The sequence below is a fragment of the Rana temporaria genome, chromosome 2 (genome assembly GCF_905171775.1).
Source record: "Rana temporaria chromosome 2, aRanTem1.1, whole genome shotgun sequence".
In the NCBI taxonomy this organism is placed as follows: domain Eukaryota; kingdom Metazoa; phylum Chordata; class Amphibia; order Anura; family Ranidae; genus Rana; species Rana temporaria.
Window position 1 is genome coordinate 363149447 of NC_053490.1, and position 12062 is coordinate 363161508.

The 12062-nt window shown below is 40.1% G+C and overlaps 1 protein-coding gene across 1 annotated transcript in view; it reads right to left on the reverse strand.

The window, feature by feature from the left end:
* GNAI3 (G protein subunit alpha i3) overlaps positions 1 to 12062 on the reverse strand; it is a 105946-nt gene that overhangs the window by 49093 nt on the left and 44791 nt on the right. The window contains exons 3-5 of the mRNA XM_040337640.1: positions 10056 to 10197; positions 9788 to 9945; positions 5124 to 5252 (exon numbers count right to left, since the gene is read on the reverse strand). Coding sequence (XP_040193574.1) covers positions 5124 to 5252; positions 9788 to 9945; positions 10056 to 10197 — 429 coding nt within the window. The remainder of the gene's footprint in view (positions 1 to 5123; positions 5253 to 9787; positions 9946 to 10055; positions 10198 to 12062) is intronic.

The window sequence follows — 12062 nt, forward strand, 5'->3', positions numbered from 1 at the left end:
CCGATAGAGTTAACGGCTCATCCTGTATAAATACTTCAGGTATTACAGGAGATAAGGGTACCGAGCAAGCGCGGCTAGAGCCTCCCGTCTCTGGCGGCGATGCTTCTCCCAGAGCCTCTTCTTTGGGAAGACACAATGCTAAGCAAAGCCAAGGTACCAACAAATGCATATACTACTGTGCTAGTTTAGCAATCTACATACAAATATGCAACTAATAACACACAGTTTCATGCCAGAGTGGGGGTCTTATCCTTTGGGGGTCCTCAGCCAACCACATGGAGATCTTACATGCCCTTAAACACTGCTGTGTCTCTTGCAGGGAAGCTCTAGACATGTGAGGTCTGTTCCTTCCTGTCTGACCGCCATTAAAAGCATGCCCCTATTCAGGCCCGCCCCCCCCCACGAGATCATCATAAAGCGTGCGCCCCATGCTCGCTTCCTAGGGGCATCCTCCGCACCCCTGTGCGGTTCATGGCATTCTCCTGTGTTTGGAGATCCTTCAGCTTTCTGTGGAAGAGGGAGGAGGGCAATGCAGAGCTTGCAGCGAAAGGAGTGTGCTTGTCATTTGGACTGACACTGCTTTGGAGGTTTGGTGAGTGAAAACTCAGCTCTTTACTCCCTCCAGTGCTGGCTTAAAAAATTAGACCCACTCTAAAATAGGAAAAGTCACCAAGTTTAAAACTTGGGACTTTTTCCGAACTCACCTTGTCCCCGCCGCAGGTTCTCTGCCAGGTAGATACCAAACTTCCACCATCTCAGCAGGGTCTGCATGCCAACCTTCAGGGGTATGGGTTCCTACTTAAAGGAGACCTCTTCCCTGGGCCTTGTAAAAGACTCTTACCAGTACTTTTAGCGTATAGAGCGAAAGTGCTGGACCCCAGTAGTCCGGAGAGAGACATTACAGGCGACACCTCATCCATGAGGTCCGGATTCCATCCAGTTTTGGCGTAATATAAATAAGCTTCTTGGATGGACCCACAGTGTAGCTCTCTACCCTCATAGGGCTTCTTAGGCAGAGCTTTCTTCAGCACATTTTCCTTGCATCCAACACCTTAGACACTGGCGAAAAAACCAAGGTACTTCGCTGATGGGAGGGGTTATATGGAGGGGAACTGTCTTCAATTGGTTGTGCCAGTGTCCAATCACCTCTGGTGACCATACAACCCATTATGTAATGATTACAGGCTCTGTGTCCCTTGGTGTATGATAAAGAAAAGGGGAGGACAAGAACAGGAACTATTACAAGAGTTAGTAATAAAAAGGGATGAGCTGAAGGAACTGTTAGAATATGAAATAAGGAAAACCTATAATAAGATTGCTAAGGAAAGATACCAATGGGGAAACAAGAATAGCAGGTGCCTAGCAAGGATGTTAAGAAAAAAAATCTGTGAACTTTATTGATAAAATACAAAATAAAAAGGGGGAAATGGTCCATAACACAAAATATATAGCAAGGGTATTTCATGAGTTTTATAAACAATTATACTCAGTAAAACAGAATGGACTAGGGGAAGAGGGGCAAAAAAAAACAAAAAAAAAAAAACGATAAAATAATATTTAATGAAAGCTAGGACCCCCCGGATAACAGAAGAAAGAGCGCTATCCCTTCAAAGGCCCATAACAGAGGAGGAAATTAGTCACGCACTAAAATAATTCGCATTGGGAAAAAGCCCTGGCCCAGATGGATATACAACACTATTTGAAAAGGTTCAAAGAAATTCTGACTCCGAAACTATGTAAATATAGGAATTTCTTGGGTATAAGATACAAGATGCAGTGTATGTGAAAATATTGCGCAAGCTTGTAATGAAAAAAGGTGAAAAGGTGGGCAGCCAACACACAAAAAGTATTTGTAAAGATAATATGTAAAGAAAAGTGTAGCGCCAATATAACTCAGCTCCACTTAGGTGGGAACCCAAAAGGAGAGAGATAATGTAAAATTGGAAATGATCCAAATGTGTACTTAACACCGTGAGGTGTGGTGACAATTATGTGTAATTATTTTATAAAATCCCAAAAATAAATAAATAAACTTATAAGATGGGAATAAACACCTAAGAGGCAAAAATGTCTGTGAGACAAGTATTCCTGTGTGAATATTAGTGTGAACCCCAGAGGATCAACATACACCTGTTGCCTGTTAAGTCCTGTTAGGAACTTTGGAGAGAGGTATTAATACACTCAAATAAACACACACTAAAGCAATTAACCTGCAAAGGCAGGTGAGCTATAGGTTCAAAACAAGTCCTTTTGGGAAAACATCTTAAATCATTTGGGATGATATTAAATCCGCATAAATTATATATAGTCCGATCCCCTGTTGGGAATAATACATATATATGGTCCTTTTGATTGTATAAATGCGATGTATATCCTCAGCAACACACTTCAATCAGACTTTTGCGAGAGAAGAAATAACTGGGTACTCTTACCAGAACACGATGACCCACTGCTCATCTTACGATGGGTGGGTCTCCAAAGCTTGTACGGGCCGATTGCCCTCTCTGGTTACCCTTGCGATGTTGTTCTCTCAAGGCCTCTCCAGCCTTATGTAGTCTCCGGATAGTGGTTGGTGCAAGATTATACTCACAGACAAAAGGACGCAGGTGTTCTCCAAAAAAGGCAGGTGATGGAATCAGTAGTTGATCACAACAGAGTATGTGAAAAAACAAAAAAAGGGCTCCACATAGTGTAAAAAAGTTACAGTTTTAATGAAAACTTCAAACTTGTGTCACTTAAAAGGTGAGCACTCTGAAAATCTTGTTCAAAGTGTTGTTTTTATCCAGAGTGCTCACCTTTTAAGTGACACAAGTTTGAAGTTTTCATTAAAACTGTAAATTTTTTACACTATGTGGAGCCCTTTTTTTGTTTTTTCACATACTCTGTTGTGATCAACTACTGATTCCATCACCTGCCTTTTTTGGAGAACACCTGCGTCCTTTTGTCTGTGAGTATAATCTTGCACCAACCACTATTCGGAGACTACATAAGGCTGGAGAGGCCTTGAGAGAACAACATCGCAAGGGTAGCCAGAGAGGGCAATCGGCCCGTACAAGCTTTGGAGACCCACCCATCGTAAGATGAGCAGTGGGTCATCGTGTTCTGGTAAGAGTACCCAGTTATTTCTTCTCTCGCAAAAGTCTGATTGAAGTGTGTTGCTGAGGATATACATCGCATTTATACAATCAAAAGGACCATATATATGTATTATTCCCAACAGGGGATCGGACTATATATAATTTATGCAGATTTAATATCATCCCAAATGATTTAAGATGTTTTCCCAAAAGGACTTGTTTTGAACCTATAGCTCACCTGCCTTTGCAGGTTAATTGCTTTAGTGTGTGTTTATTTGAGTGTATTAATACCTCTCTCCAAAGTTCCTAACAGGACTTAACAGGCAACAGGTGTATGTTGATCCTCTGGGGTTCACACTAATATTCACACAGGAATACTTGTCTCACAGACATTTTTGCCTCTTAGGTGTTTATTCCCATCTTATAAGTTTATTTATTTATTTTTGGGATTTTATAAAATAATTACACATAATTGTCACCACACCTCACGGTGTTAAGTACACATTTGGATCATTTCCAATTTTACATTATCTCTCTCCTTTTGGGTTCCCACCTAAGTGGAGCTGAGTTATATTGGCGCTACACTTTTCTTTACATATAAGATACAAGATGAGTAAGGAAGCTTTATTAGCATCAATCACCCTTATTGTAAAAGAAGATAAAGATGACATCAAATGCTCTAATTATAGACCAATATTACTCCTGAACGCAGATACAAAATTATTTGCAAAAATCTTAGCAACAAGAATTAAAATAATTTATGACGGAGCTGGTCCACCCGTATCAGGTTAGGTTTGTTCCAAGCAGTGAGGGGTGGATAATGGAGTGAGAACACTCCTACTCCTTCAGAAAATCAAAGAGGCTAAAAAAGCATTTGACAGGGTAGGCTGGGGATTCATGATGAACACATTGGAGAGCATGGGAATAGGCTCTAGAATGATGCAGTGGATACAAACATTATATAAAGGGCCTAGGGCCATGGTAAGAGTTAATAGAATAGTTAATAGAATATTATTAACCCCCTTTAAGATGAGAAATGGGATGAGAAAGGGTTGCCCCCTGCTCGGCTCTTGTTCGTATTAGCGCTGGAACCACTTCTGGCAATGGTAAGGGGTGATGCGGATATAGGGGGCTTTAGGGTGGGAGAAGAAGAGCATAAGCTAGCTGCATTCGCAGATGGTTTATCATTTTATATTACTAACCCCCGTATTATGATGCCTAATCTTTTGAGAGTATTAAAAGAATACAGAGAACTTTCCAATTTTAAGATTAATCTGAATAAATCGGAGATACTAAATATTAATATGAAAAGTAAAAGATGCAAAAATGTTACAACAAGAATTCCCATTCCCATGGAGAGAGACGGAAATAAAATATTTGGGGTTTAAATTAAACGGCTTCACCAAAGAAATTATATCAAGCAAACTATATCCCACTATTGGAGGAAATTAAAACAGATGAATAGAAGTCCAGGTAGGATTAACGCTTTAAAAATGATAATACATTATATATATATATATATATATATATATATATATATATATATATATATATAAATAATCTAAAAAAACTCAGATAAAATGTGGCTCACCAGCGTTTAACTTGTTGATCTAGTGAAAAAAAATGAACACTAAAAAAACAATATTGAAAAAACATTGAAAAATAACGTTATAAAATAGCATTTTTAGAACGTTATTTTAACGTCCAGTGTGCATGAGGCCTAATGATAAATGCCCCCACTGTGTTTTTCTGCTGTGGGGAAGCATAATGAAGTGTGGAAATTGGCAAATGAAAACAAGCACGGTCACATGACAAAACACATGACACCACTGCTTCCTCTAAGATCCAACACTAGTTGACACTCTAGATGGCAGCTTCAAAAGGAGGAAGGAACAGTTAATGAGCCCTAAATAGGCAAGTAAAAAGTGGACCAAGAGTGCATTTTACAGTACAAGACGCTGGTGATAATATAATAATACTACTAATACTAACTAAACAGCATTAGGGATCAACAATTCCCTTCAGAAAATACAAACAATGACTTACTTAAAGTAAAGGTCTTTGAAAGTGAAATGTGTCTCCACAATACCCGTTGTTTTGACCCGTGTTCGCAGCACATCTTGTTGAGTGGGAACATAGCTGGGCTCCGAGATCCTATCCAGATCATTCAGGTAGCTTTAAAAAGAAATCGTACATAAAAGGGTTACATAAAAAAAAAAAGTGGCCTGGGCCATTACAAACACTGAACTTTAGGTTTTCTCTGCTTGAGCCCTGGTTGACATTGGTGCCATTTGACATGTCAAATCGGCGGCAATTGCACCGTCCTAATTGGTGAGGCGCTGCACCGATTTCCAAAAGTAGTTTCTGTACTACTTTGTCGGTTTCGGGGTGCAATTTCCATTGACATATGTGCAGAAACCCACTCAAATGTCGCTGAAATCGGGAATGAACTCGCGCAAAGTCATTCCCACGCTCAGTGTGACCCTAGGCTGACAACTGGAAAATTCCACAGGTTTGCGATATGAAGCCATTATAGCATAGTAGTTGGGCTCCTTTTTTAATCATAACAGAAATCACCTGGATGGCCCTGGTCAAAAAAGTTTACCGTACATCCCCTGGAATGTTTAGCAGTACACTTTAAAATGGCAAATTAAAGGCAATTTTTCACATCTGTGGCTTTTTAAATTGCAATTTGTGTCTGTGTATAAATAGTCAGTAGGTTTGTTAGCTTTCATGTGGATGCAATGGGCAGGCTAGATTCCAAGCCATGGGGAGCAGAAAATAACTGTCAAAAGACCTGTGTAACAAAGTAATGGAACTTTATAAAGATGGTAAAAGATATAAGCAAGATATCCAAAGAAAAACTCACAGATAACTGAAGGAGAAATACAGGTTGCTCTGGAAAAACATGGCGTGGTTGTTTTGAAGGAGCACAATATAACAATACTTGAACAAAAATGATCTGCATAAAGGGGTTAAAGTATAACTAAAGGGAAAACATATTATAGTTTTGTATAGAGTAGAGAGGAATTACAACACTTGCCAAGTTTTTTTATTGCTGTCTGTGCCCTGTTAGGAAGATTTATCCTCTCTATTTGTATTGATATCACCAAGAGTAACAGTGAAAGAAAATACCTAATTTTGAGTTGTCACCAGAACAGAGGGGAAATCTTACAATGGTGAAAGGGATTCCCTTATTTCCACTCACTTCGACCCCTTTCACACTGGGGTGGTTTTCAGGCACTTTAGCGCTGGAAATAGCCTCTGCTAAGCGCCTGAAAACCGCCTCCCATTCGTTCAAGTGCGCTTGTGGGACGTTCAAAAAAGTCCTGCAAGCACCATCTTTGAGGTGGTTTGGGAGTGTTAAATTTAGCGCTTCCAAAATGCCCTGTCAAATGGAATGAATGGGCAGCGCTTCCGAAGCTCCTGAAAAACCTATTCGGAAGCGCCGCACCGTTCGAGTTTTTCACCCTATCTTTGGGATTAAAAGCGCTCCACTAGCGGCCGATAAGCACCGCTAAGACGAGCGGCACTTTAGCAATAATGCGGCCCCAGTGCAAAAAGGGTCTTCCTGTTTTCGCTATGGCTCAGGAAGTGATGGAAAACCTCTCCAAACCCCCACTAATGGGTCATAACCCTACATTACTCTATATAAAGTGAAAAAAAGGTTCGCCCTTAGTTCTATATTTAAAGTGAAAAATGAAGACTGCCAATCCAACTTACATTGTAAAATGCTACCTTGCTGTCTCTGGTTTTAATGCTGCCATAAAACAAGTATTCTGCAGTTAAAATCTGAGCAAAGCTCCTTATTTGAATACTTTTCCTTATTAGCATACTTTCCCAGGTCAATGATGCAAAAAGTATTGATCCTACTGAATTGGCGTGGAAGCAAAGCAGATCCAGCTCTGCCCTATTCTTTTCCACAAACAGATCACAGGTAACAGTCAATTTTCACCAACTGTGATTTGAGCTACAGAACATATTAGTAATCTACGGCTCCAGAGGTATAAGGGGCATGCTGAATCAGATACTATTATGGGAAAAAAAATAAGAAACTGTAAAACTTATGTATTGTTATAAATTTAAGTTCAATCTATCCAGGACATTTTTTGTGGATGTGTTACCTGAAATAGGCACAGAGGGGACAAAGCAGTGTGCAACTGAAGTGAGTGGCTAGTAAGTAAACCATCTTTAGACATAAGTTGCTTGACATCCAACCATAAACCAGGTCCTTTTACTCACCATGAAAACCTGGTACTCAATATGAATCTACTAGTACTACCCACTTAGCATGAGCCATGGTTTCTAATTTTTAGGGACTCAATGATTGGAATGGTACCACTAGATTGGCGCAGTGCCAATATGGTGCCCATATTTAAAAAGGGATCAAAGTCTTTACCAAGTAACTATAGACCTTTCAGTTTGACTTCTATAGTCTGGATGATACTGGAAAGTTTATTAAAAAGACCCATAAGATGACTTCTTGCTGGAAAAAAATATTTTAAGCAACAAATGGCATGGATTCATGAAAGACAGCAGTTGTCAAGCAAACCGGATTTCTTTTTCTGAGGTGGTAATTAAAACCTTGGACAGAGGGGTGGCAGTGGACGTGGTATACTTGGATTTTCAAGTGTTTGACACAGTTCCCCACACACGGCTCTGTGTAAGGCAACGTCTACAGGCTTGGAAAAATCAAATTTGTAAATAGGATAGAAAACTGCCTAAAAAAAAAAAAGACAGAATTCAGAGAGTAGTGGTTAATGATTTATACTCTGAATGGTCCAAGGTTATCAGCGGTGCCCCCCCAAGGTTCAGTGTTGGGACCCTTACTTTTTAATATCTTTATAAATGATATTGGGTCTGGGATTACAAGTACAATTTCTGTCTTTGCAGATGGCAGCAAGGTATGCAGTGGAATGCACTAATTTGGCAACGAAGTGGCAAATGAGATTAAATGTTGATAAAGGTAAAGTTATGCACTTGGTACCACTCCAATCAGTGTCCCTCCCTGGAAGTGATGTCACTAGCTTTCAGTAACCACACCCACTGGCTGCTTTTAGACTCAAGAGGAAGTAGATCTGAAGTCATGTGATGGCACTGTATACTGCAAAATAAAAAGGTAGTAAAACGGAGATTTTTAAATGTTGAGGCATAAGGCTGAACTTGACTCACATTAATGATTGCAGGAGAGAATTTAAGTGTTAGGGTGGACTTCCATTTTAAGGTCATCAGAGAGGACAAAGCGGCACTCTTTACGTCTGGAGGAAAAGAGATTTCATCTCCAAATTCTGAAAGGCTTCTTCACAATAGAGCTGTGAAAATGTGGAATAGACTCGCTCAAGAGTTGGTTCTGGTCAGCTCAGTAGATTGCTTTAAAAAAGGCCTGGATTATTTCTTAAACGTATATAATATGACTGGGTACTAACATTTAGGCCTCATGCACACAGGCTTATCTGAATCTGGAAGCTCCCTTTAAGGAGGGGGTTCCCCAGATCCCGGGCCCCCACCCAATGTGAATGAGTAAGGGGTACATTAAAAAAACAGTACACAGGTTTTTGACAAAGTACTTCTCCCTCTACGCTAATGTCTTTTCTCGCCGCGGTCTTCTTCTTGTGATGTCTTCTCCAGATGCTAGCTCCACACACCAAACCTAACACAACAGTGGGAGCTAGCACCGAGACATCAGAGGGAGAAGAACCAGAGGCAGCAAAACCACCAGAGGAAGACGACAACGAAGAAAGAAGACATCAGTAGAGAAGGGAGAAGCCAGTAGGGAGAAGACACATTGGAGCTACTTTAATAAAGTACTTTGTCAAAACCCTGTGTACTGTTGTTTTTTATTTAACACTTTGTTTTTGGGGTGAATGAGTAAGGGTACAATGTACCCTTTACTCATTTACATAGGGTGGGGGGCCGAAATCTGGGGGACCCATTCTTAAAGGGGTCTTCCAGATTCCTATAAGCTGCCCGCAGACCCCCACCACCCCCTAGCCAGGGATGTGGGGAAGAGGCCAATGTGGTGACAAGGTGCTTTGGGGTGGGGGGGGGGGGCGCGCAGAGCCAAAGCAGCCATCCACCTGGTATGGTCCAGGAGAGGGGAAGGCTGCTCGCTCGTCGTCCCCCTCCCTTTCCTGCATGCTCGAATAAGGGTCTGGTATGGTTTTGGGGGGAACCCCACGGCAGTTTTATTTATTCATTTTGGCGAGGGTTCCCCTTTACAGATCTTCATCGAACAAGCCGCACTGCAAGTCGAATAATGATTTGTCTTGTGATGCGACTTCTATTCAAATCAATGGGCTCTTATATGGAACCATTGATTTTTAATAGAGGCAGAAAAACACTGCCAAAAGCTAATGTGGCTAAATGTGCATGAACGCCAATGCAAAAAGCTACAAAAAAAAAAAAAACATTCTTACTGACGCTTTTTCCTGGCATTGGTAGTGAATTTGGAGCTTGTTTTTTTCTAACGTCCTGTGTGCAGGAGGCCTTATTAGTAAAGTTGATCCAGGAAATATCTGATTGCCTCTCGGGGGTTTGGGAAGGAATTTTTCCCCTGCTGTAGCAAATTGGATCATGCTCTGCCGTTTTTTTTTTTTGCCTTTCTCTGGATCAACTGTGGGTATAGGAATGCACGATTATTTTTATTTTTTATAAATTGGTTGAACTGAATGGACTTTTTTCAACCTAACTATGCAACACTGCTCACTTACTATGAGGCGGAGTCATTAAGCTGGTACTCCCGAGATCGACTGAAACATGCCTGTACGCCCGTATCCTTCCACAACCTCTTAATAACTCCAGCAAGTTCTGAAGACAGAACACCTTCTTCTGCTGTACTGGCCAATGTAAACAGCTGCCGAGCATCATCCTAAAAAATTTGCAAAAAAATTTATGCAAGATAAATGATGGGTTGGTTGTGCTTTATGTAAAGCAATGATGACAGATAAGGAAAAAACATGATGAAAACTTGACTCTCACAACTCTAGCCACATCTCCAAAATCAATCTTCAGCCTCCCCATGGCTCGCACTATGGCTACTATGGACTGAATGGTGTTACTGTAGACGACCACTTTGTATTGCCTGCATTCCTCTTCTGAGTATCCATCTTCATGAATAATCCTAAAAACATAAGCAATAAACGAGTAAGCACACACTTCATCTTATACAGGTAAATATATAGACATAAGTACTGCCTTACACATCCCAATACCAATCTAGCAGTAATAACCTCATGAAACCTGAAAAAAAGATATGGGAGTAGCACAGACTAATTTGTGCTACACAAGCGTACGGTCTTATTTGCACGTTCAATGACATACTTGCGGTTATGTGCATTTATAGGACATTTCTAAATGCACATTATGTTTTTAAATTGTATAAAACGGTTTGTATTTAGATGCATTCAGTTATGTTCTTAAAGACATGTCAAAACGTGCTCAACTGCAAGTACTTTTGTGTGTGCTTTACTTTTTAATTGGCCTTAAAACAAATAAAGCTTTTATTTTTAGTGAGCGGTAACCAGTTGGCTGGGATCTAGAGTGCCCGTGGTATTCAGGCAGGGTTTTGCAGAAGATATTGTGTAACAAAGTTTGCAAAGCCCTTATTCCAAATTAAAAGGGAAGAAGCAAAAGATTAAGCAAGACACACTTTTTTTTTTGGTGGCACAAAAATTGTGGGGATATTAGGTGGGCGTGAATTTCTATTAGCATATAAAGCAGTTTCCCTTGCCATTTGGACACGTAAAATGATCAAACCATGGACCTCTTTGTATGCAGAAAAAGAGGGCACAGTACCTTTCTTTGCACCAAGTACAGTTTATTGGCCCTATTGTATTCTGATCTTATATTGGTTTATTTTCATTAAATGATTTGAGCTAATGCTGGAGGTTTCCACATGGCTGCTACAGAAAAGAGCTGAAGGAGGAAACCACAAGTTGTTATAGTGGTGCTGATGAAGACCATTTTCCATATTTTGATACGTTACCTATCCTAAGACGCATCATAGAGTTAAAAACAAGGGTTTATTGGACAATGACCACTGGAGGAAATAAACTGTGTACAAAAATAAAACTGAAAACCCATTCACTGAATAGAAAAATAGCTACACCTTTTTCACAACATGGATACTAATAAGTGATCAGGTATTGATAGGAGGGTATCCCGTGACCACGTCCTAGTGACGAAACGTTGGGAGGAACGACGTTCTAAAGTCACTGCGTTGTGCGCTAGACCCGGAAGATACAGGCTGCTGAATCGAAGAGCTAGCCGGCTCGATTGTTTTTACATCTCACTGCTTGAATGTAAGTGTGCATTTTTATGTCACCCATTAAATTTTTAAAAGGGTTTTATGCTATGCCAGTCTTTTTTGTCCTATGTGATGCATCCCGAATTGCTATGCTGTATGAGACATCTTCCACGCAATACTGGAGGCACATACCTTATCATTAGAGACCCTAGGCTGGAACAATCGCCATATGCGCCAACTGATCTCCTACAATATAGAGATCACATCCATCTGGTAAGTGGCAGTGTTAATTTTTAGTGGAGGCACTATCCTGTCATCACTTCTTTCTGAATTCATCGGATTCGCTAAACACTGGGGATGTTTTAGTGTATATGGATATTTTTTATCATTTTCCCTTATTATTTATTACACCAATGTTAATGTCACCTTTAAGGGTGGTTTTTCATTATATTTTTTGTTCACACGGATTAATGTCCATTCACTTGTTACCTCCAGTTTTTCACTTATTTTTGGAGATATTCATTTATTTTTGCCATTTAATTGAAGTTTCACAAATCTTCTCTATAGATATTTCTATTTATTTATGTTTCACATTTTTAAATTGTCATTCATCCAGTACTCAGGGTTACTAGTGTCACATTCAAGTTCACATTAGCGCAACTTTTTTCTTGATTATTATTACCCGTGTTGTATAACATTTCAGTTGCCGCTCTACCGTTTATTGAATTAGCGCAGTACAC